The sequence below is a fragment of the Mastigoproctus giganteus genome, chromosome 7 (assembly GCF_048544385.1).
Source record: "Mastigoproctus giganteus isolate SK-2022 chromosome 7, ASM4854438v1, whole genome shotgun sequence".
NCBI classification, from domain to species: Eukaryota; Metazoa; Arthropoda; class Arachnida; order Uropygi; family Thelyphonidae; genus Mastigoproctus; species Mastigoproctus giganteus.
This window is the reverse complement of record NC_143581.1, coordinates 132,096,591-132,123,385: the sequence shown is the minus strand read 5'-3', so window position 1 is coordinate 132,123,385 and position 26,795 is coordinate 132,096,591. Positions and strand designations below refer to the sequence as shown.

The 26,795-nt window shown below is 37.0% G+C and overlaps 1 protein-coding gene across 1 annotated transcript in view; it reads right to left on the bottom strand.

The window, feature by feature from the left end:
• Window positions 1–26,795, bottom strand: part of LOC150083207 (tRNA (34-2'-O)-methyltransferase regulator WDR6) — a 760,490-nt gene that overhangs the window by 570,671 nt on the left and 163,024 nt on the right. Inside the window, exons 7-8 of the mRNA XM_090378434.1 lie at window positions 21,447–21,509; window positions 17,790–17,837 (exon numbers count right to left, since the gene is read on the bottom strand). Of these exons, the coding sequence (XP_090234560.1) occupies window positions 17,790–17,837; window positions 21,447–21,509 (111 nt within the window). The remainder of the gene's footprint in view (window positions 1–17,789; window positions 17,838–21,446; window positions 21,510–26,795) is intronic.

Sequence of the window (26,795 nt, the reverse complement as noted above, 5' to 3'; positions counted from 1 at the left end):
TTATATTGAGGTCTGGGGCATCTACAATTATGTTGGGTTGGGCGTTAATATTCTGAGTTACCTGGAATGCTTTGAATGCTGCCTAAGTTCTGGGAATGGTTTGGATGCTACAAAACCTTAATTCAAGCATGCCCCAGAAAATTCCAATGAACTTATGTGACCACCTAGTGGTTTATTAAATTAGGACAATTATCTTGAGCCTTAAAGAGCTATTCAGAATCATGGAGAACAGAACTTGCAGCTTTGACCAGCATTGTGTTTTTCATCCCAGGACCTTATCTGTTATAGTCAGGTCAAGGAATGCCGCAATAATAGTTCTCTTACTATAAAACTTATGCTATGGCTAATGTGTAGCAAGAGAGTAGGTAAGAGGCATCATTTATTATTATCACTATTTCCGAAAATACACATACAATAACATGAATAAGGAAGGCACCTTATGGGTCTTTAGCTAGTGGTGTGAGTAAGTGACATGTGTATGTTATTCATGTGATTCCTCTATAGCATCTCTAGTCCGCAGTCCACAACTTGGAGGAGTATAGAGGTATATACATGTAAGCACAGACACTATACTAAAACCTTAAGTAACAATTGGGTGTTGTGTAGTGAAACAGTTGTGTAGTATTAATATTGTTTCAACTAATCAAGTTAAACTCTAGCTTACAGATTATTAATTATTAATAATACTAATATTAATTAATTATACTAATGAGGAGGCATAGTTAGTATTAAAAAAAAGGAAGTAAGGTAAAACTGACCAATATAAGGAATGTCTCAGTCCACTGTAACTGGAACAGAGACTATCGTTCTGTACCAATCAACTCTGCTGGAACTGTCGTCTAAAAACTCTTTGCTCTAAACTTCTCTAAAACTCTGCAAAAAAAAAAAACTCTGCAGATAGCTCTCTCAAAGACTTTCTCTCTAAACTTCTCAAACACTTCCTTGTTTTGTACTTCTAAAAACTCTGTTTTCTCTAAAAACTTCTCTCTGTTCTCAAACTCCTAAAACTCTGTTTTCTCTAAAACTTCTCACAACACTTCTCTCTTTTTTTTGTTCTCACCTGCGCATACATAGGTCCCCCTTCATACGCTTTTCATGCTTTTCATTGGTTCAGAGCTCGTTTTTTTTTTTTTTTGGGGGGTGACTAATTTCCAGGGCTGATATCTGGGGATCAAAAACAGTAAAAAAAAAAGAGGTGTTATAAGCATCTGAAAACGAAACTCATATTTGTTTGGAGTGAGAGTTCTTGATCTCTGAACTCAGGAATCCAATTCCTGCAAAAGGAAATTATGGATACAATCTACTCTGCAGTTATTAGATTCAGATTTCCCATTAAAAGTCTATTTTCAATAGTCATAACTTCTTTCTATGCGATAAAATAATCAAACACTTCCATCTCTCATAAGGGTCAGAAGCTGATCAAGTAACGGTCTCCTGTCATGTCATGACCCAGCTAATGCAGGTGGGATTACATCATAATTACTGACCTCATTTAATGTGATGCTAGAGAGGTATGCATTCTAGCGGGGAAGCAGCAGGTGAGAGATGCTGCTAAGTGCAGTGTTGGGTTTCATTCTCCCAAAAGTACAGTAGAGGGACAAAAGTATTGGGGTAGCAGGTAAAATGCAGGCATTTTTACAAAGTCGTGTCTGATCAATTTGACTGGATACTATGATGCGGTCACAAAGGAACTGGATTCAAAAAATAATTTTGATATCATATACTTGGATTTTGTTGTACTGCTGGGAACAAGTAAATACATGGGCAGTGTTAGGGTAGCTAAGAGTAAGGACAGGTGCAAGTATACTTCCATGTACACCAATGCTAGGAGTATAGTAAATAAATTTCATGAATTGAAAGTGCTGGTCACAATATCAAAAGCAGATATTGTTGGAATATCAGAGATGTGATGCCACATGGATATAAGCAGTGCAGAACTGGAATTCGGGGAGTACAATTTGTTAGGAAGGATACACGGGGTTGAAGGGAAGAAGGGGTGATGCTGTTAGTTAAGAAACATACAAAATCTAAGGAAGTGCATCCAGTTGACATGGGTGGACAGTGCAGTGTTGAGTCGGTTTGATGTGACATAAGGCCTGGGAAAATCAAGTTGGGAGTAGGCCCAGAGCCATGCTGAAGTTGAGGTGGGTGAGGCTCCTGCCTCAGGTTAAAAACTGAAACGGGCACCAAAAGAAAGATTAAATAATTACCAATCTTTTCGATTTTATGTTTTGATTAATCCAATCCATTTATTATCTTCCTTTTGCAAGATGAAAATCTTTTTCATGCCACTGTACAGATACCAAGCTCTGCGTGCCAGCACTATTTAGGTCGAACAATGGTTGTCACCTTACTGGTTGTCATTTTTATAATCTCAATTTTAATTTTTTTATTAAAACATGTATCAGAAATGTATTTTAAATAAGGCATATTTATTTAATTAATTTTTTTTAAATATTTTAGGAGAGGGAGCAATTTTTCATTCTTGCCTCAGATACTAAAATTTTTAGCATTAGTAGAGGTATGTGATGCAAGAGAGCAAGCTTAGGCAGCATCAACCAAAAAAAAAAAAAAAAAAATTATTATTATTATTATTATAATTAGCCATATGGTGCAAGGAAGCCTGAGGCTTTTGCTGCACCAGCCAAAAAAAAAAAAAAAAATTCTGAGTTACCCCTGAGAGAGAGAGGGGGGGGGGTCAGAAATAGAAGGGAATCACCAAGAAAGAGAAGAATGATGATATCCAGCTCAGGACCCTGGGTGTGCCAAGCCCATACTCACCAGATGTGAGCCCCTGGGGGTGTACTCCCATTTCACCCCTCCATTCGTTCCAAATACCTATCCAGCTCAGCCTTAAATTTATTTAGGCTATAAACTTCCACAACAAAAGATGCAAGTCTGCTCCACCAATCAACTACCCACGGGCTAAAAGCAAACTTACACACATCTATCTTACAACTGTCTTTCCTCAATTTGAATTTATGCCCTCTCAGGTGATTATTTTGAGCAAGAGGAAGAATCCCATCAGCATTGAGCATACTCAAACCATTCAAGGCTATATACACCTCAATCAGATCATCTCACAGGTGCCTAGTCTCCAGACACTGTAATCTGCAAAACTTAAAGCCTTTCTTTGTAAGAGCAACTCTTCATTCCATTCACTAATCTTGTCAATCTTGCCCTTCTCTGTACTCGTTGCAACAGCTCTACATGCTTCTTAAATTGAGGCTTCCAGACCTGTATGCAGTACTCAAGGTGTGACCTGACCATTGCTTTATACAAGGAGATAATCACCTCCTTATTCTTGCTAGAAAAATTCCTGTATATCATTAACAAGATATCATGAGCTACTCTTGCAGACCGTCTGCACTGCTCAGAAAACTTCATATCTGCCTGCTCCCCAGGTCCTTTCAGTATCAACTCTGTCAGTGTAGTACCACAGAGTTGATATGTTACTCTGTGTTATTGCTTCCCATATGTAGTACTTTAGATTTGTCAATGTTAAACTTCATTTGCCACCTCTCAGACAATCTGCTCAACTTTTCTTGATCCTATTGAAGCAGTAGAGTATTGTCATTAGTGTCCTTTACAACCCTGCCAACCTTTGTATCTTCTGCAAACTTGGACATTAAGCCTGATATACCATCATCAATATCATTTATAAATACAGAAACCAACAATGGACACAAGACTGAACCCTGAGGGACTCCACTAATAACATTAGTCCACGAAGAGCAGTGTCCATTGATTCCCACTCAGCCATCCCTTAATCCATAGTAGCAATTTGCCTCCAATGCCACACTGCTCCTCCAATTTGTGCAACAGTCTTCCATGTGCAACAGTATCAAAAGCCTTTCTAAGATCCAAATATATGATATCAAAGTTATTCCTTGCATCCAGTTCCTTTGTGACCACATCATAGTATCCAATCAAGTTGGTCAGACAAGACTTCCCCTTAACAAAACCATGCTGTGTCCGAGCTATAACTGAAGCCTTGTTTAGATGATCCTGCAGTGCTTCTTTAACAAGTGCCTCCATTAATTTCTCTGGAACAGAAGTTAAACTAACAGGTCTATAATTACTTGTGTCACCCTTTGTGAATTGGGGTCACATTTGCACATCTCCAGTCCATGGGTACCTCCCCTGAGTCCAAGGAGGCTCTCATTATTATGTCTAATGGGTTGTTTACTTCCTTTGCTGCCTCCTTTAATACAACTGAAGAGATCCCATCCACCCTGGGTGCCTTTTTTATGTTTGTCTTCAACAATTTCTCCTCCACTTTCCTCTCAGTTATTACAAAATCATCTAGCTCACTTCCAGAGTTTAATTCACTACTACTACTATTACTACATGAAGAGTTATTCAGCAAGGGGAATGCCAGAGGTGAATTTGATGCAAGAAAGCAAGTGTATGAGCTTATGCAGCATCAGCCAAAAAAAAAAAAAAAAAAAATCACACCATTCCCTCCAAATGCCTGTCCAGTTCCATCTTAAATTTATTCAATCTATCAACTTCCACAATGACATGAGTGAATGTAGATGCAAAATACTCATTTAGTTTGTTAGCCACCTCAGCAAGATCATCAACAGTTGAACCATCAATATCCAGTGGACCAATCCGATTCATTCCTTTCCTTCTAGAGTTTACATAGGAAAAGAACTCTTTGCTGTTTTTCTTTGCATCCTTTGCCAAAGATTTCTCATAATCTGCCTTTGCCTGCCTAATCTCCTTTGTGACTTGGTTAGAGACCAGCTAATATCTATCATAGGCTTCCATGTCAATCATTAATTTATACGTATCCCATGCATTTTTCTTCTCTGCCACATGTCTCATTAGTTCATCTGACTTCCTTTTGGGCCTAAACCTTGAACAATATTTCTTTGTTAGTATGTAAAGCCTAGTAGCTTCCAAGATTAATTCTTTGAATGCCTGCCATTTTGAATTTGCTGTTGGGAACATCATCAGCTGGCCCACTGTATAGAATTTAAATACTGTGTCAGACCACCGTAGTCACTTTTATGAAAGCGAAAACCTTTCCCTTTACCCCCGATGGTAGTTACCTCTTTGAGTAAATCCCACTTCAGCACATTGTGATCACTGCCACCTAGTGGTTCCTTTATCTTCAGATTCTTAATGCATGTCGAATCACTACTGATAATCAGATCAAGAGTATTACTCCCTCTAGTTGCATCCTGAACATGCTGATGTAAAAAACAATCATTCAATAAATCCACAAAAGCCTTGCTAGTGTGTGAGTGACCAACCCACAAATTCCAGTCAATATCTAGGAAATTAAAATCCCCCATTATAAGACTCTGATTTACTGGCCCACTCTATTTCCCTCTACAGTTTCTTATTATACTCATCAGAGTCATTAGACTTATTCACTCTTACTCCCAATTTTGCCTCCCCAGTGCTTATGTCACACCAAATTGACTCGACACTGCATTGTCAGGCACGTCAACTGGCACGTCAACCTTGGATTTGGTGTGTTTCTTAACTAATAGCATAACCTCTCCTTCCTTCCTTTCCTGTCTACATTGTACTCCCAAATGTCAGTTCTGCATTCCTTATATCTGTGTGACACCATGTCTCTGATATCACTACAATATCTGCCTTTGATATCTTGACCAACACCTCAAATTCATCAAATTTATTTATCAAACTCATAGCACTAGTGTATATGAAAGTATACATGCACCTGTTTCTACTAACTTAGTTTAATTTTAAAAATTAAACTAAGTATCGTAACTAGGAATATAAAGCTACTCAAGAAAATAAGTTAATATGCCAATTTAAATTAATAGAACAGAAAAAAATTTTTAAAACTTCTCTATTTGCTGGAGCCGTAAAAAGTTCACCTGCACAGGGCCACTCTCGTTCCCAAAATGCCTCGGCATGGCCCTATAATAGGCCTAATGACTGTGATGAGTACAATAAACCACTGTACAGAGAAACAGAGTGGCCAGTAAATCAGAATATCTTATAATGGGGGATTTTAACTTCCAAGATATCGACTGGAATTTTAAGGGTTCGCCACAAACACTAGCAAAGGTTTGTGAATTTCTTGGATGACTGTTTTCTACAGCAGTATGTTCAAGAAGACATTAATTACATTAAGAGTAGGAGATCTGCAGATTTACTTAAGAAGTACAGGTCAATGTTGGAAAAAAGTCGTGAGTAAATGTTAAATTTGAAAGTGTCTGCAATTCTTCCCAGAAACAATAGGAGGCAGTATACGAGAACCCTGTCAATCAATTTGAACCTGGAGAGATTGTTCAAGGTGCATGGAGTAGAATTTTTTTTCAGCGTTGTCTGTACTTGTTAACAGGAAACACTGCTTCTACAGGAATAGAATACATTTAAACAGAAAGGTGGCAAGAATATTTGCTGATGCTATCAAAGCAGTGTTAGGGAGGTTGGAAAACTGATCAAGCTTGGGGGGAGGGAATACACAGACTAATAGATTCACCTCTGCCTGCAGCTATTGCTAAAGTGATTCTTGCACAGGAATGAGTAGCAGCTAAAGATTCACCTCTGCCTGCAGCTATTGTTAAAGTGATTCTTGCACAGGAATGACTAGCAACCTGGAAAACAAGATGCTGCGGATTGACGTTGGGGCCTCCAGTATTATCTAGACACATCTCTGAACTGACCAGGCTACATGTCCATCATTGCAGACCATCTGCATCCCTTCATGATTATCGTGCACCCAGAGGGCATGGACTCTTCCAGCAGGACAATGCACCTCCCCACAGATCCGTGGTGACAAGAACATGGTTTGTAGAGCATTCCACAGAATTTATCACCATGGAATGACCTCCCAGTTCAGTGGACATGAATCCCCGTGGAGCATCTTTGGTTGCTGTGGAAAGGTCCGTTCAAGCTTTGGATCCACGACACAGGAATGTGATGGAATTATGGAAAACCATGCTTCCCTCGTCTGAGACCGACGTGAAAAAAGCCGATAAATATTCCTACCGTCATCGACAGGACTGAAACCAAAACCCTTTCCACGTAGTGTGGGGAGGATGGCGATCCTACAAACTGTGTTACCCATGAGGGCTGCATTACTTGTATGAGATTCTGCAGCCTTCAGTAACACAATTATGGGGTTGATCATTTTCTCACTATTTTCAGACATGCTACTTTTCTTGGTAGAGTATAGGAGAAACAGTTGTCTTTTTTTTTTTTTTTTGGGAGGGGTAAAGAGTTGAAAGTTTTCAATGGGAGTAGAATAGTGTGCGACTACGACGACACCTATACTACAGTCCTAATGATCCAGTGTCCTCGTAATAATAATAAAAATGGCTGAATGAACAAACATAATTATTGTTTTTTTTCACTCTCTGGCTGAGTTAATCAGTGTGAGGCGTAGATAGCAAGGTTTCCCTGGAAAAAAGAGGTTTTTCGTCCAGCAAAACAGGAAAATCGACCAGAGAACACACGCAATTTATAGGCAAAATACACAGGGTAGTTGAATTATCATTCTAGGTGACCCTAATATAATAGTAAGCACAGTTGTTGCAGCAAAGGGGAAAATAGAAGACAGCACACTGAGAAAATGAGGCAATTAAACTCCGATCAGTTTGGCTTGGTCCCATAATGGTAGACTCAGTTTATCTTCATCCACGTAGCACTGCAAAGACAACAAGAGCCGATCCAATATGGCTGCCATCAGAGGCTTTGTTCTTTGAGCATGCTATTACTCGAGAACAGCATTTCGCCGCGGAACTAAGCAAGTAACTTGAATTACTACACAAAGTACGTAAGAAGAGCTCTCTCTTCAGTTAAAGTGAACTCAGATTTGGCCTTCAAGTTTACAAAAAAGACAACTGCTACCCTATTGCAGACCAATGCTAGGAGAAAATAAATTTGATGAATTTGAAGCAATGGTCAAAACATCAACAGCAGATACTGTTGGGATATCAGAGACATCGTGTTACGCACATATAAGAAGTGCAGAATTGGATTTTGGGGAGTACAAAGTGTACAGAAACAATAGCCAGGATAGGTAGGGAGGAGGGGTCATGTCGTTAATTAAGAAACACAAAATCTAAGGAAGTGCATCCAGTTGACATGGGTGGACAGTGAAATGTTAAGTTAAGGAAGTAAGCAAACCCCCTAGCCATAATTATGAGAGTATCCTTGGGGGAAGTTCCCCACAGATTTGAGATATGAAAATATATCCCAATTAATAAAGGGGAGGGGGGAATCAAATGGCGATAGGAGTAATTACAGACTTGTTAGTTTAACTTCTATTCCAGGGAAAATAATAGAGTCACTGGTTAAAGGGACAGTCCGGGATCATCTAGGCAAGACTGCAGTTATAGATCAGACAGCATAAGCTGGTTAAGGGGAAGTCTTGTCTGACCAATCTAACTGGATACTATGATGTGGTCACAAAGAAACTGGATGCAAAAAATAATTTCAATATTATATACTTGGATTTCAGAAAAGCTTTTCATACTATTACGCATGGAATACCACTGTACAAATTGAAGCAGTATGGCATTATGGGCAAGTTGCTGCTATGGATAAAGGGATGGTTGAGTGGGAGACGATAGAGAGTGGTAATCAATAGACACTGTTCTGTGTAGGCTAATGTTATTAGTGGAGTCCGCCAGGTTTCGGTGTTCGGCCCATTGTTGTTTACAATATTTATCAATTATATTGATGAATGTATATCAGATTTAATGTCCAAGTTTGCAGACTATATGAAGGTTAGCAGCACTGTTAACCCCAGCATTGCCAGTATGCTACATCAACAGGATCTAGAAAAGTTGGGCAAATTGGCTGAGAGGTGGCAACTGAAGTTTAATATTGACAAATGCAAAGTACTGCATTAGGGCAGTAGTAAACCCACAGTAACATACAAACTGTACAGTACTACACTTAGGATAGTGGAGAATGAAAAAGAAATTGGGGATAATACTGCAGTCATATATTAAGTTTTCTGACAGTGCAGACAGGCTACCAGTGTAGCTCATGGGTCTTGTCAATGATATACAGGAAATTTGTAGCAGGGATAAGGAGGTCATTATACATTTGTATAGGGCAATGGTCAGGCCACACCTTGAGTATTGCATACAGGTCTAGCAGCCTCATTTTAGGAAGGATGTAGAGCTGCTGGAAAGAGTACAGAAGGGCAATGAGATTTGGTGAGGGGAATAAAGGGTTGCTCTTACCAAGAAAGGTTTATATTTTGCAAATTGCAGCATGTGGAAACTACGCACCTATGAGGTGATCTAATTGAGGTGTTAGGGGGGAGGGGGGCTCTGAGTGGTTTGACTTCCTCAAACCGCTCAGAGCCCCATCAGAAAGAATCCCATCAATTCTGATGGGATTCTTTCTCTTGCTCAGATTACCCAAGTGATAGGGCATAAATTCAAATTGAAGAAAGACAGTTGTAGAATAGATGTGTAGAAATCTGTCTTTAGCCAGTGGGTGGTTGATTGCTGAAAAAAACTTACACTTGTTGTTGTGGAAGTTGATAGCTTAAATAAATTCAAGGAAGAATTGGACGGACTTTTGGAGCAAATGGATGGGTGAAGTGGGATTTTTTTTTTTTTTTTTCTGATGCTGTATAAGCTTGCTTTCTTGCATCATATTCCTCTACAAATGCTAACCTCTTCTTGCACTACTATGTGTACAAAATGAAAAACCAGTATTAAACTCTTCAGGTACACTGATGATGCTGTTGTTATCGATTGCAATAACTTTGATAATTTAGCACTGGAAACATATCCCCACAGATTTGACTATCAAACACACCAATGTAAATAGTCATCTCTAGGTCACATACCTAGATAATGAAATAGTAATTAATGAAAATAAAGTTTACACCCTGCACTATGACAAATGAGACCACCTAAAATTTCAAGCTATTAAACTTACTAACTGGGAAACATTTTTAGCCAAACAAGAGCATAACAATGTAATTAGATTGCAAACTAAAAGACCAATATGCATTTGTAATTTCCCAGAAAATGAGCACTGTGCATTAGTAAAGTTAAAAGCCAATTTAGTTGCAAATAATATGCCAGTTATATTCATCAAATTCCATATGAATGCAGCTATTCAGGCCAGTGTAGCTGAACATTACCCTGACATTAATCCAAATTGGACCACAGAACATCTTTAGCCCCCCTTTAGCCCCCTGGGTTTATTGCACTCAGACAAAGCTCGTTGACTGAGTGCACTGTAACCTGATTTAAGCCCTACCAAATTTAAGCCCTACAATAAGTAATCCTACAATCAACATTTTTTCTATCTGACCCCTTCTGGATTATATCCCCAAAACAATTCCCCCATTTTCTCTTTATAAATTTCTCCGCAAATTTCCTCAAAAGTCCGGGTGTAAACAAAATCATATCCCAAATATACATGTTCAATACACACTTGCTTCACCCCCAGTAATTGAATCAGTTAAATTAAATTATGTTTTCCTCATATGATGTAGTACTTTATGGTGATGCACAGCCATTGGACTTTGGGTTCCAATCTCAGTTTGCTGTAAGCACCAAACATAGGTCAAAATTAACATTTGCTCACATAATATCAAAATTTATTTTTGCTATACTAAAAGTGAAAATATTTAATGATAGTAGTAAAACTGTTATTGGGACTACGGAAACAAGTATACATGAAACATTCATTTCGTATGGCTATCTGTCTGTCTGTTCAAAGCAACTGACAAAGTAACAGGGGATGCCATGTGGTTGGATGTATTTTTCCATTTCCTCCCTTACCCTTTTCTATTCCTCTTTCACTTTACTCTTTTATTGCTTTTTATCATAGTTTTTTAGCTATAAGATTATACAATTCAGTAATTAACTAGTAAAATTAGGATTTAACTTGTAAAAAACATTAGCGAACTGGCTGCCACTAACACAACAAACTGTTAGTCAGCAACTTTAGATCTTAATGCCTGAAATGCATCCATCCAAGTTATATATACACCAGCAAAAATGTGTGTAAAAAATAATGTATGTATAACGTTTAATTGTCAACTATTGCAATAGCATTAATGCTATTGCAATAGCACATATCAATAGCACCAATTTAAAATTAATAGTTTATTGCTTTATAGCAGCGCCGCCTCCGTAGCCAGGTGGGCAGGAGCAGCAGTGCTTAGCACACGCTTCTTGATTAGACCGGGGTTCGAGCCCGTGACCACCAAATACAGAGGATGCGGAAAGGTCAGGGAATGACCACCGCATATCCCCGGAGCAATATGGCCTTAGTTGCTAATGCTCCTAAAAACCAAATAACAAAAATTTATAGCAGCAAAACATAAAATAAGAAATAAAGCATGCACGTGCACGCAGGCATGCACACACACGTTGAATAGAACAACAAGACAGTGGAAAGAAGAAGGCAGTAAAATGGAAAAAAGAGGAAGCAGTCTAGTGCAGTCAAAAGCAGCAAATGCTAAACCTATGTAGAGAATGAACAATAAAGTGAAGGAAAAAAAATGAGGAGGATAGAAGGTAAAAAAAAATGGCAAAGATAAAGAAAGGCAACACGAGAACGACGAGACACATCAGATAACTTACGCAGAAAATTAGTTTCCTGATATGGCACTCTAGTGCTGCTCACTCGGTAAACAGACGGTAGGTGTTATCGGTCTGGAGCAAAGTCGAGAACAATATGTTGATTAACAGGTAGGCGTGGCAAATGATGTGATTGGTGCGTGAACACAACACGATAACATCGGTTTAGTAGCACTCAGAAGCACTAATGGTAACTTGCCCTAATGAGCGCTTTTCATAATGGTGAAAAAATGTCAGGTTACCTCCACTAGAATCCCATGGGAGCTTGACCCCCTCCCAAAGTGGAGAGGGTAAACTAACCTTTTTTCTTCAAATCACAGTCATATTTAGAAATACATTCATAAAAAAATAAATTTTTTTATGACTATATTTTTATTTTCTTGTTCAATAATATGCCCTAATGGTGAAAAAAGGTCAGGTTATCTCCACTTGAATCCCATGAGAGCTTGAACCCCTCCTGAAATGGAAGGGATAAGCTAACCTTTTTTTCTTTAGAATCATGAGTGGACTAGCACATAAATTGTTTATTAACAAAATATTAATTTTTTATTACTGTACTTTTACTTTTAAGATCAGGTTACGAAATATAACAAAAAATAAAGAAACGTTTTCCTTTTTTCGTAACCAAACCTAAATCAACAGTATAGTAAAAACACTCATGAACTCCAAAAATCTGCTTTTAATAATGAGAAAAAAACATAATGAAGAATATAAAAATGAACAAACGAAACTGTTATTAATTTAGTTTTCATCAAAAAATCAACCAACATTTTATTTTCCTTACAAATTTCTTTCATCTTTAAAAGATTCATCACTACTATTGCCTGTTTACCGTTCATCACAAAACTATTATGCACCGTTCTTTACTCATAAATACACATTATAATGCCAGCCAACGACTACACAGTAGCTTGTCGTCTGTCGTGCCCACCATCAATCATTTCATCGTTTGCCACGCCTACCTGTCAAATCAATATATCCTTCTCGATTTCGGCTCCAGATCGATAACACCTGCCATCTGTTTACCGAGCAAGCAGCGCTAAAGTCTGGTGTCACGAAACAAATTTTCTGTGTAAGTTATTCAACGTTTCTCGTAGTTCTCATGTTGACTTTCTTTACCTTAGCCAAAAAAAAAATATATATATATATATAATAAGAGTTTGTTTGTTTGTTATTTGGTTTTCAGGAGCATTAGCAACTGTGGCCATATTGCTCCAGGGATATGCGGTGGCCACTCCCTGACCTTTCCACATCCTCTGTATTGGTGGTCACGGGCCCGAACCCCAGTCTAATCAAGAAGCGTGTGCTACACACTGCTGCTCCTGCCCACCTGGCTACGGAGGCGCCATATAATAAGAGATGAAAAGTTATAAAATTGATGAAACAATTACAAAATCTACGAAATGTTGTCACACAACTTACAAAACTGGCCTTTCAAGAGTCAACAGCTAGGATTGCAAGCAAAGTAGTGTTGCTACTTTGCTTGCAATTATTTGTTGTGCACATGTTGCTATTGTGCGTGGTAGATGACTTTCATCAACCGGTGAAATACCACCACTTTGCTTATTGGAGGCTTGAAGTGGTGAAACCCATGTTTAGTCTCTAGAGCAAAGTTTCCGGCATCCCCCCTCCCCCCATACTTCTCCTTTAACCCATGCACGGTACTAAGTACTATAGGTTTTGATACCTTTCATGTTTGGGGTTTTCGTAAAAAAAAAAAAAAAAAAAAAAAAAAATCTTAGCTGTTAACTCCTGATGCGAGGTCAGTTTTGTAAGTTGTGTGGCAACATCCTTATTTTATCAATTTTATAATTAGCCATCCCTTGTTATACATTTTTTTTACCTTATGTCTCCCCTCTATCACTCTCTATCTCCCTCTTTTCTTTTCTTTTTTTTCATTTTATGTTACCTATACACATATATACAATTGAGCATTATGCTTCAAGCACCATAAGATGGCAAACATTCATTGGCTGCTGCCTATTAGCAGCCAGTGAACCGGCTTTCACTGGTTACCACATGCGTGGAATATGTTGGTGGCCACAGGCTGGTGTTTTGCTTATAAGTGAAGTTGCCATTTACACTGAGCAATTTAATAGATCTTGAAATGTGCATTTTATATTTCAAAGTTTTATTTCTACTTGAAGTTAGAACTAATCAATGTATTAACAGTATCTAACTTCCCAAATTGGTTCCAGCCTGAACAAGTATAGTGTTCATTGGTCCTCATTTGCAGAATTCTTTATTATTTAACAGAGAACACCTAAACAGGTAACAGTTCACTTTGGAATTTGCTGAGTGGTATGTGCACTGAACAGGAACAAGGATAGTTCTTGTATAAATGATTTATAATAATAAAAAATTATGCCAATTCAGCAGTGCAAGTGAAAGGGGACACCATTTTGGTATAATAAACAGCCATGATGCTGCTTATGCTGTTAAATGATAACAATAATAATAATTTTTTAAACTCAAGTAAAAGTATATTATAGTAAACTCTACATTTTAGAGAGGTATACCTAGTGGCTGATACCAGGTATACCTCTAGGTATACCTCCAGGTATACCTGTCAAATCAATATATCCTTCTCGATTTATAGAGAAGGATCAATATATCCTTCTCCTAAGTTTTGGAGAAGCATGTTTCAATGAATATTAAGAAATAACAGAACTTATTTACATCTGTAAAGATTTATACTAACTGAATGATCATACTAGTAGTTAAAAACAGATCAACTTGTTATACATAAACAAATGACAATATAAAACAGAGTAAATATTGTCACATATTATAATGCCAATTTTAAATGGATCATGGTACAGTATCAGGCAAAATATCAATGAATGTTCTAAAGAGAAAAAGTACTTTCACATTAAAGAATAAGAAAAGGTTAACTATTCTTAAGCATTAATTATGACAAGGTACATGCAATCTTTATCAATTTGCATGACATTTTGATTTAATAAATGTACTGTGCACCTAATAACAAAGATTACTAAATTTTGTTTCTGCCACCATTACAACTATAGAAGAGAGGTCACTCATTTAGCCTCCCCTGTCACAGTGTTAGTATGGTACTGGAAGCCATGTTAGTGACTTTGAGCCACCTGTTGTTTTTTTGTTTTTCTCACTACTTTAGTCATGCAAGTAATGAGCTGTATAACTAATTACAATGGCTGTAAAAACCTCGGTGAGGCGCTTCCATAGCCAAGTGGGAAGGAGCAGCAGTGCATAGCACACGCTTCTTGATTAGACCGGGGTTTGAGCCGGTCACCACCAAATACGGAGGATGCGGAAAGGTCAGGGAATGACCACCGCATATCCCGGAGCAATATGGCCTTAGTTGCTAATGCTCCTAAAAACCAAATAACAAACAAACAAACAAACAACAACAAAAACCTCGGTTGTGTTGAATAAATCAATTGTTTGTGCGTATCAGTAAGTTCTTGTTTGTGGAAGAGATTAACCATAGATTTAATCAAGCAATCATTTTTCCAGCTGTACCTAAGTCGGCATTTTCTAATCTCTCTTTACTCTCAGCTGTTTTAAAGTAAAGTCAAACTGGTCACCAGCCCATGCAAGAGCCGTACAACCAGCCACTTAGCTGTAATGTGAAAGTGCAGTTCATGCTAAGTTAAGTTTACTGAATAAGAAATAGCACTAAAAGAGAATTCAAAGTTCTAAAACTGCCAAAACTATATGGTCTCAGAGAATAATATGTTTGCAGCTCTGTCTTGTCCTTTCATCTGCTTTTGCAGCCAGCTGGATTTAAACTGCATAGATAATGCAATGGTCTCAATTCTCACAGCACAAAAAACTTGCCTCCATAACAAGCTTCCCTGGTACTGAACTACTTTCAAACAGATGGCTGCAACAAAGGATTAACTGGCCATTTGTTTAAAAGATGAGACACTGCTATGACAGCATGTTAATCCTTGTCAGACAGGAGGTGGTCTTTAGTGACAACACTCATACAAAATATAGCTTTAGCAATATTACAACTGTGAAAACTGTGATTTTAAATACTACATTACAGCTAACATTGAACATCTTTTTTTACAACTGCTTTGTTTGCACGCTGCTACTACAGACTTATCTGATGAGGGAGTTAGTATTGAAATGTATCAGCTTCACCTATTAGGCAAATTCCAAATTATCCTTTCTGGCAAGTGTAATACCAGGGCACTCGTTTCAAAATTAAGTTTGTTCTCTTGTGAAACTGCACGTGAGAATTAAGTCCATCACATTACCTTTACTATTTTAATCCTTCTGGGTGCAAAATCAGATTAAAGGGCAGGATGGCATTGAAAACATCTTACAATGAGAGAAATGAAAGGATTGTTAAAAGCAATTCTTATCATTATTACTAATTCCAAATTGCTTTCTTAATATTTCCAGATTGTAAGATGAGACACTGCTATGACAGCATGTTAGTCCTTGTCAGACAGCAGGTGGTCTTCAGTGACAACAAACTTTTTGTTGAATATGTGTTCAATTTTAAATAATTCAGTTTTATGAAGTGTTGGATTTAAATCGTAAGGGTTTATAAGTTTAGAGTTTGCATCACATCACTGTTGATTGTTGTTATTTGGTTTTTAGGAGCATTAGCAACTAAGGCCATATTGCTCTGGGGATATGTAGTGGTCATTCCCTGACCTTTTTGCATCCTCCGTATTTGGTGGTCATGGGCTTGAACCCCGGTCTAATCAAGAAGCATGTGCTACGCACTGCTGCTGCTCCTGCCCACCTGGCTACAGAGGTGCCATCACTGTTGATACTGAATTCCCAGGAAGGGTATTACGACCTATTACATTGAATTATAATAAAAGATTTAGTTTAATTATATTCTTCACAAGTTCAAATAAGGATCAAGTTACATAGTGAACAATTGGCACTTATCTCCAGTCCGTGTTGTTGTTGTTGTGTTTTTTTTTACATCTTTTACAGACTGCTCTTGCCAATGCTCCCAGAAACTGGGTGTGCATACAGGTAAGAGGCCTGCCAGCAATTAATTTATAGGAGAGCAATTTTCTTGAAAGTTGTTGCTGGAATTAAAAAAAAAAAAAAAAGACCAGCAAAGCAAAAATAGTTTTAATTCTGTCAGCAGGTAAGAATTTAATCTTTTTGTAATCATCTTAGATTTCCTGTTTTCTACTGTAACAGTAACTTAATCTTTCTATTTTTCTGTTCTCCCAACAGCTTTATCTGATGATGGGTATCAGTAAGATACCCGAATAACCTTAATCGAAAACAACCATGTAGTGTGAAAATTAATACTATAGTTTATTAGGTTTCGCCTACATTAAATTTATTATCTATTTTATTCCTTATTATTATTTTTTTGGTAATTTCAACAGTTCTCCCATGCACACCATTTCTCCTGCTATTTTTTTCATTCCCTCAATCATGCCTTGCAGTAATATCACTTCTGATTTCACAACATTAATTTGGTGCATTATGGCCATAGATGCTGATGCACCAAATAAATCCCCAACCAACAACATTAATTATTGATAGGAACTCTTAATCTCAATAAAAAAAATAAAAAAAAAAAATACAGCTGAATAGCCCATGTGATAACCAAATGCAACTATTTTGAAGGAACTGATGAACATTTCCACTGTTAACCTAAAGACAGAATAGTTTTGCATAGAATTAAAACTATTTTTGCTTTGCTGTTCTTTCTTTTATATTTTTTTATTCCAGCAACAACTTTCAAGAAAACTTATTAATACCCCTTTTATGCATGAGCAATGCATTGGATGATCTTAATGATCATCCTGATGGACTGTTATGAAATGTCACTGCTAGATAATTGCAGCATGATGGAACTAATGAAAAAAAATATAATAATAATAATAAATAGTCTTGTCACTGTTTTTTTTTTTTTTTGTTAGTTGTTGGCACATTGGCTTCTGTGGCCATAATGCAACTCCCAAAGTCCTTGCACTACTCTGATCCCAGCCCGAGGCAGGATTCGAACCTGTGACCTTTGGGTTGCCAAGCATATCCAGCAAGCCCGGTCAGCATCTTGTCACTGACAGTACAGTGATGTGATATATCATATCATGACATTCCATTAGTGTAAACTGACCTTTAATTATTCTTTAATAACTGAGTAAAGAATGCACAGGGTGCTACCGTGCAAACTCTTTACTTGCTTTCACTTAACTGAATCTTGTATTATGCTATATTATTATTATCACCATTCTTAAATATATACAAAAGACTTACAACAGTTGAACCATCTGCACTGACTGCCAAACTCCATATGCTTCCTCCCTAAAACAAAATAAAACCATTTGGCTTCAATAACAAGCAAAGCAGTGGATATTTAATAATTACATTGAATTATTCACTTGGCTATGAAGCTTGATTAAACTTTTATTGTAATAGGTATGTTTGCTGCACTTAATAAAGCTTTTCAAAGAATTTCTTATCACACAACTGGACTTCAGTAAACCTCCATGTGGGCACCTTTGGTAGCATTTAGAATATCAAGATGGTAGCCAGTTTCATTTCAAGTGTTTTGAAGCATCTCTTGAGAAATGGAAGTTACTGCCTGTTCAATCTGGTCTTTTAAACCTATGATGTTGTTAACTTTTTTTTAATACACCTTGTCCTTTACATAACCCCATTAAAATAAATCCATAGATGTTATATCCAGGGAATGAGGAGGCCACAGAATGGGGCCACCTTGGTCATTCAACTGGTTAATAAATTTTTTTATTGAGGAAATCATGCACATGCGAGCTCCAGTTTGGTGGTACTCCACTTGCTGATAGAACGCATGTGGCTGCATAGCTTCCAGCTGAAGTGCAGCATACAATTCGAGCAGATCTAGGACAGTAAGTTCCACACGTTTACCTTGGGACTATCATGCTCGTGTGTTCATGAACTGAATGGGAATTTTCAGATCCCATATCCAAAAATTGTGTCTGTTAACTTTACCAATTAAGGTTGAATATCGCTTCATAAATGAACACAACATTTTCCAGAAAGTGCTCATATCTGTCTATATGCAAACAGCAAATCATATTTGTCTATATTGGTTAAGAATGTAAACAGTGAATTCTCTCATTGTGATTTGTCATGAGACTTAATGTCCTAGATGATTTTGCACTTTGCAAGCATAAAGTTTCAATCTCTTGCAAACTACCCTGTGCAATAATGCTCACAGTATTTGCAGCTGCAGGCTTGCCTGGTGGATAGATTTTGTACGACTTTGGGTAACACTTACTGAATTTCCAAAACTTTATCTGCAGATACACTAGGCCTACCTACTCCTCTCCTGTGCAGCATACTGCCAGTTTCTTGAAACTGTTTCAACTATCACCTCATTTGATTGTTTAGGAATTCCTAAACGGATGTTTTCAGACTGAAAACATCTGTTTATAGTCACTGGAGATTTGGTATCCCACAGCCATAACATGCACACTGATTTCTCCTGTACTGTTGCCATTTTAATGATGTACTGTCAGAATGCTTGCTAGGATCAAGCTGCCAGCCACATGAGAAAATACTCATTGAGTTGCTTTGATAACTGCAGCAAACCATTTTAACATACCTATAACCAAAAAAAAAAAAAAAAAACTGTTTAGGGCTGAAAACCTCGGACTACAGGAAATTTACTAAACGAATAAGTTAGTGCAGAGCATCGTTTCAGTTCATAGTAAATCAGAAAAGTAGGTGAAATGGTATCATTTCTGTTACATCTCATAACAGACAACTCATCATGAATGCCTTCACGATGAGTTACCTGTTATTGCACCACCTTCAATAAGCAACGCTTCTCCAGCAGAGAAGACTAATGTTACTTATTCTCAGCGGATATCACCACCCAAGGGTGGCGGTATCTAGTGATGACATCCACTACCCATGGGTGGTGATATTCACCACGAATAAGTAACATCAGTCTGTAACTGAGGAAGCATTGCTTATTCAAGGTAGTGCAATAACAGGCAGTTTGTAAAGATGTTCACAATATGAGATGTAACAAAAATGATTTCACCTACTTCAGTGATTTTAATCAATCAGGTGAATAATTTATAAACACCCTGTAGTTTCGATGAAAATGAGCCAATGGAAAAAAATGCAGCAAACAACTCTTTATCTGGAAACTTGAGAATGTGACACATTCTATTAAAAGAATAAAAATTTAGCATGTGACACACTGTATTAAAAAAAAAAAAAAAGAAAGAAAAAACTTCGTAACCCAAAATATCAATTTCATTACTTAAAAATATTCTCTCATGCTTTTTCAAAATTTCAGCAAACAGTTGGAAGAGAAAACAATTAATCAAAGATATTACCTTAACTTTCTGTGGCTCATACATTACTTACCTTTTCAATTTCTACCACAGATTTTTCTACCATAATTTGTTTTCAAAGTTTCTGCATTCATTTTTGCAGCATGCTATTATCATTTTTCTTTCTGTTTTTCACATCATCTATTCTCTTTTCAGTAAAGGTTAACTAAAACAACTATGGAACTACCAACAACTTGACCTTCTTCTATGTGCTCTACAGAGAGAATCATCTTTTAAGTCAATCTAGTATAATACAACATTGGAAGGAGTAGCTATTATGCTGTCAATGCTTACAACACACAAATTTAGCATAATATTATGCTAAATATTTCTGTTGTTGGAAAGTCTTCACCAACTATGAATTATTGAAAAGCAGCTGCAGCAGCAACAGAAATGCAAATATGTTCATACTGAGAAATTCTGACCAACAGCCTAAGAATAACTGTGCAAAATAGAGAGCAATAAAATAATAAAATTTTTTTCCGTTTATACTCCGGCACGACAACGAAGTCAGTAGAGTTTAGAATAAATCGTCAATACAAATTTTTATCATATTTAGTAGTCGTGGGCTTGAACCCCGGTCCACTCAAGGAACGTGTGCTATGCACTCTGGTTCTTGACCACTTGGCTACGTCAAGCCTCAAGAAATCTAAACATCTTTGTACCGTGGCAAATTTTGAAAAAAGTAAAAGGGATAATTTGCATACAGAAATGAAATGTAAAACTATTGAGAAATCTCTTAATTGTGGGTAGTCACTTTGTCACAATTTGACAATTGTCAGTTACTATTTTCTATTGGTAAGAATGTTCATACTTGTTGGATGGGTTTTATTTCAAAGGGGAATAACAGAGCTCTGGAGGCAAATAGAAAGAAACAGAAATTTGAAATTTTTTAAAAACAGCCCAAAAGAATATCTTTCATATATGAATGACTAGTTTTGATATTTAATGAAAATGTATCCGAGGAAAGAGGGAAAGTAGTTCATTGCCAAAGATATAAACTGTTGATGATCTGATGCTGAATATACCTGTAGGATGTTGCTATAATTATGTTTTATTATGTGAAGAAAGTGGTTCATGTAGCAGCCAGAAATTACATGGTGCCTTGCACCATGTGATGCCTATCAATTAGATATAGTGCAAACACTCCCAGATTCCTAGGCAAGAACATCGACAGGATGGTTGGCAGCAAGCTATAATGTGAAGAAATCAGTCAAAATGAATGGCATTCTCTGGAATCACTGAGTAGTAAATCTTGTGTACAGAAAATGTACATGCGAAAATGTACACGAATGCAGAAAATGAATAAGAGTGTAATGTTGCATCGAAGGACAAGCAGGGGAGACTGAGGTGGAAATTTGGGTTGGAATTTAGATGCATTGATTGTTAAAGAGATCAGAAACTTTTTAAAATGGTATATTTTTCTTTGTTTTGCTGCCAAGTTGAGTGGTGTTGGTACACTGATTGCATAAAAAAGTCACTCCAATTACATTAATAGCAACATAAACAATGAATACTACTTTCATTACAGTTAAGCTACTGTTGAGATAAACACATGCTAATGTAATCTTAAAGTACTTACATTGTGACCTTTTTTTTTCTTTATCAACTGACCATTATGGTTCCAAAAACACACGCTTGAGTCCTAAAAGAGAAAAATAAATGCATGCAAAATTATAATTAAAAAATAAAATGACTATTAATTATGTTAGGCAAGATTCCTTGTTTTATGGCACTTGCTCATAAGCAGTTTTCTTCTCATATCTAGACAATTTGCTTCCAGGTTTCCACAAAGAGCATTGAAACTACAAGTTGTATCATTGAATCCTATATGATATATATATATATATATATATCCTACACAATGGTTAAGAAGGAGGAGGATATACTTTTATTATAAATTTCGATCATATTTTATGGTATAGACCAGTCCAGTCTAAGTAAGTAAAAAGTTCTCCCATAATTGCATCATCATCAAGGATGTGAAATAGTGCCAGTGACAGCTATACATTTTTAAGTGATTGAAACATACCTCAGCAGACAGTTAGATGGGCCAGTCTATTAAAAAACAATGGTGATTATTTTGTATAAAGCCTGAGACTACGTGTAAGATTCACTAATGAACAGATTAGTGCCATATGTTTGTTTGTAGTGAACTGCCGAAGTAGATAACTAGATCGTTTTAATTGTATCTCATAATGTGAATACCTTCACGACGAGTTGCCATGGAATTGCACTACCTTGAATAAGTAATGCTTCACAACAGGAGAAGACTATTATTACTTATTCCACAGGTACAGAGTAGTAGTATAGCGAATGGGGATTCTAGGACACTTCTCCACTTTTATTATAAATACAAAACACACACACACACACACACACACAATCTAGTATAATACAACATTGGAAGGACACACACACACAACACCCCATTTTGCCTTAAAAATCATTCATTTTCCCTAAAAGAACTACAAAACATTGAAAAAAATAACATTATTTGCACTTCTAATGCAATAATCTGTTTTCAGTGGCGCTTTTTAGTTAAAAATACCCTCTTCTCCTTTAAAATTGTTCACTCTCTTAAAATAAGCTAAAAAATAAAAATAATAAAAATTATTTACAAATTTAAGAAAATAACATATCTATACAATCAAAGAAAAAAAATTAAATTATTTACATTTTTAATGAAATAATGCATTTTCAGTTCACTATTTTCAAACTTTGCTCTCTTTGTTGTTCACATCCATGCACACATAGCTGATAAAAAGAGACTTCGCCCTTACCTCCAAGAGTGTTTCACTTGAAATGCCTCAAATCCTCTATTCTTTCAGAAATGACGAATTTCCTCTCTAACTTCCATACGTAGTGTCCTATCACTATGTAAACACTTTGAAACACTGCAAATTTCTCTACAGTTCTAAAGTTAACTCATTTCTGAATGCAACTTACAATGATCAAGACGAAAAAAGCTGTATTCCTGAATCATGGCATTATTCTCGAAATTACGTCCGTTTTTCGAGAATGAAGAACTTCTTCTCATACTATTAGATAAGTTTACTGAATATTATATAAATTAATGAATGATGAACAGTGAACTCTATTATTTTCAACAATACAGGCTAATGAAATTAATTATTCGATTTTAATACAACTTTCAATAAATAATGTCAAAATAAAGCCTATTTATTAAAACTATTTTCTGTAATTGAACTCAATTATATGTTCAGTATTGTTTTGTAACCCACGGTAAATAAATTTTAAGTCATCATAAATTTTTTTTTTTTTTTTTTCAAATCTGCATGTGTTCTGAAACTATAAAAATGTGTGAAAGTGATTTTTCTGTTAGAAATTAACCAATTACCACCATTATTACTCATTACATTAGATAAGTATACATTAGTAAACTCCCATAACAAGTTAACAGTTCCTCTTGATATAATAATTTGTAAAAAATTATTTTCTGTAATTAATGAGGGTTTGACTTGTGGAAGCCACAATGATAGCTTTTCTAATTGAAATTTATATCTTTTGTCGTTTTCTGTAGTAATTAATATATTTTTGTCTGAATTTATATTTAATTAAAACCTGATTTCAACGCCTGTGAAAACTTTTTTTCACATCTGCTGACATCAAAATGAATTATTGGCTATATGTTTTTAAACGAAGAATAATCAACAATTACCCCTTCATCACAATGTTTCTTTTACACTACCAGCTAAAAAACACATATAACCTTGTGTTGAATTTTTTCATTATTTATGTCATATTATGTCTGAGAGGATTCACAGACTAAAAGATTAACAGCAGCAGTAAGCAGAACTGAAAGTGATTCTTACACTGCTTCAACTGTAATGAGCAGTGGCCTAGAGAACAAGTTGCTGGGGATTTCAACAGCTGCTGGGAGTCATCATGGAACAAGTAAATACATGGGCTGTGTTAGGGTAACTAAGAGTAAGAAGAATTGCATGTACACTAATGCCAGAAGTATAGTAAATAAAATTGATGATTTTGAAGTGCTAATCAAGACATCAAAGGGAGATATTTGTGGGATATCAGGGACATGGTGTCACAAAGATATAAGAAGTGCAGAATTGGAATTTAGGGAGTACAATGTGTACAGAAAGGGTAGTAAGGGAGGAGGGGTCATGCAGTTAGTTAAGAAACACAAAATCTAAGGAAGTGAATCTAGTTGACACGGGTGGACAGTGCAATGTTGAGTCTGTTTGGTGTGACATAAACACTGGGAAAGCAAAAGTAGTAGGAGTATGTTATAGAGTAGTGGGAGTAGGAGTATGTTATAGGCCTAATAATGCTGATGAATACAATGAACAGTTGTGCAGAGAAATAGAATGGGCCAGTAAATCAGAATGTCTTGTAATGGAGAATTTTAACTTTCCAGATATTGACTGGAACTTGTGTGTTGGTCACTGACAAACTAGCAAGACTTTTGTGGATTTATTGGAGGACTGTTTTCTACAGCAACATGTTCGAGGGGCAACCAATGGGAATAATACCCTTGATCTGATCATCAGCAGTGATCAGGCATGCATTAGGAATTTGCAGATGAAGGAACCACAAGACAGTGATTCCTTCACAGTGTAGTAACAGTGATTCCTTCGCAGTGTAGTCACTGTGACAGTGATCACAGTGTACTGATGTGAGATTTACTTAAAGATGAAACTACAATCAAGGGTAAATAAAGGGAAGGGTTTTTGTTTTCATAAAGGCGGCTACTGCGGTTTGAGACAGTTATTGAATTCTATGCAGTGGGACCAACTGATGATGCTACCAAAAGCAAATTCAAAATGGGAAGCATTCAAAGAATTAATCTTGGAAGCTACTAGACTTTTCATACCAACTAAGAAATATTGTTCAAGGTTTTAGGCCTAAATGGATGTCAGATGAATTAATGTGGCTCATTGTAGGGAATAACAATGCACAGGATGCATATAAATTATCAGGTGACACAGAAGCCTACGACAGATGTAATCTAGTCTGTAGGTGCCTCCGTAGCCAGCTGTGTAGGGGCACCAGTGCATAGTACACGTTTCTTGATTAGACCAGGGTTCAAGCCAGTGACCACCAAATATGGAGGATGCAGAAAGGTCAAGTGATGACCACCGCATATCCCAGGAGCAATATGGCCTTAGTTGCTAATGCTCCTAAAAACCAAAAAACAAACAAACAAACAGCTAGCCTGTAATCAAGTCACAAAGGAAGTTAGGCAGGCAAAGACAGATTACAAGAAATCTTTGGCAAAGGATGCAAAGAAAAACAGCAAAGAGTTCTTTACTTATGTAAACTCTAGAAGGAAGGGGATGAATCAGATTGCTCCACTTAACATAGATGGTTCGACTATTCATGATCCTGCTCAAGTAGCTGATAAACTGAATGAGTATTTTGCACCTACATTCACACATGAGGAGTTATTCAAGGAGAGGAATGCCAGAAGTTTATCAAACTAACAGGGAACAAAGTGATTTTATGATAACTGAGGGCAAAGTGGCGGAAAAATTGAAGTTAAACATAAAAAAGGGATCCTGGACAGATGGAATCTATCCAGTTATAATTAGGGAGGCAGCAAGGAAATTAAGCAAACCCTTGGCCATAATTATGAGAGAATCCTTAGAGTCAAGGGAGGTCCCCATGGACTGGAGATGTGCAAATGTGTCCCCAATTCACAAAGGGGATTCAAAGGTTGACAAAAATAATTATAGACCTGTTAGTTTAACTTCTGTTCTGGGTAAAATAATGGAGTCACTGGTTAAAGAGGTGATTGTTGTGTTTTTTTTTTTTTTTTTTTTTTTTTTTTTAGGAGCATTAGCAACTAAGGCCATATTGCTCCAGGATATGCGGTGGTCATTCCTTAACCTTTCCGCATCCTCCGTATTTGGTGGTGACGGGCTCGAACCCCGGTCTAATCAAGAAGCGTGTGCTACGCACTGCTGCCCCTTCCCACCTGGCTACGGAGGCGCCAAAAGAGGTGATACAGGATCACCTAGACAAGACAGCAGCAATAGTTCAGACACAGCATGGGTTTGTTAAGGGAAAGTCTTGTCTGACCAACTGATTGGATACTACAATGTGGTCACAAAGGAACTGGATGCTAAAAATAATTTTGATATCATATACTTGGATTTCAGGGAAGCTTTTGATAATGTTGCACAGGGAAGACTGCGGTACAAATTGGAGTGGTATGGCATTAAGTAACAGAATCTAGAAAAGTTAGGCAGATGGGCTGAAAAGTGCCAACTGAAGTTTAACTTTGACAAATGCAAAGTACTGCATATGGGTAGCAGTAGGCCAAGAGAAACATACCAACTCTGTGGTACTAAACTCAGGGATGGGGAGAATGAAAAAGACTTGGGGGTAATTGGGCAGTCAGATATGAAGTTCTCCGAACAGTGCAGACTGGCTGTCAGAGCAGGTCATGGCATTTTGTCAATGACATATAGGAATTTTGCTAGCAGAAACAAGGAGGTGAGTATCCCTTTGTATAAAGCAATGGTCAGGCCACACCTTGAGTACTGTATACAGGTCTGCAGCCCTCATTTTAGGAAGGATGTAGAGTTGCAAGAATGAGTAGAGAGAAGGACAACAAGATTGGTGAGAGGAACAAAGGGGTGTGCTTATGAAGAAAGACTTAAGTTCTGCAAGTTGCAGCATCTGGAGACTAGGCAAGTTCGAGGTGATCTAATTGAGGTGTATAGTGCCTTGAATGATTTAGCATTAGCATTAGTAGAGGCATATGATGCAAGAAAGCAAGCTCATGCAGCATCAGCCAAAAAAAAAAAAAAAAACCACTTCCACTTCACCCCTCCGTTCGATGGAAATGCCTGTCCAGCTGAGCCTTAAATTTATTTAGGCTATCAACTTCCACAACAAGGGATGAAAGTCTGTTCCACCAATCAACTACCCGCTGGCTAAAGGC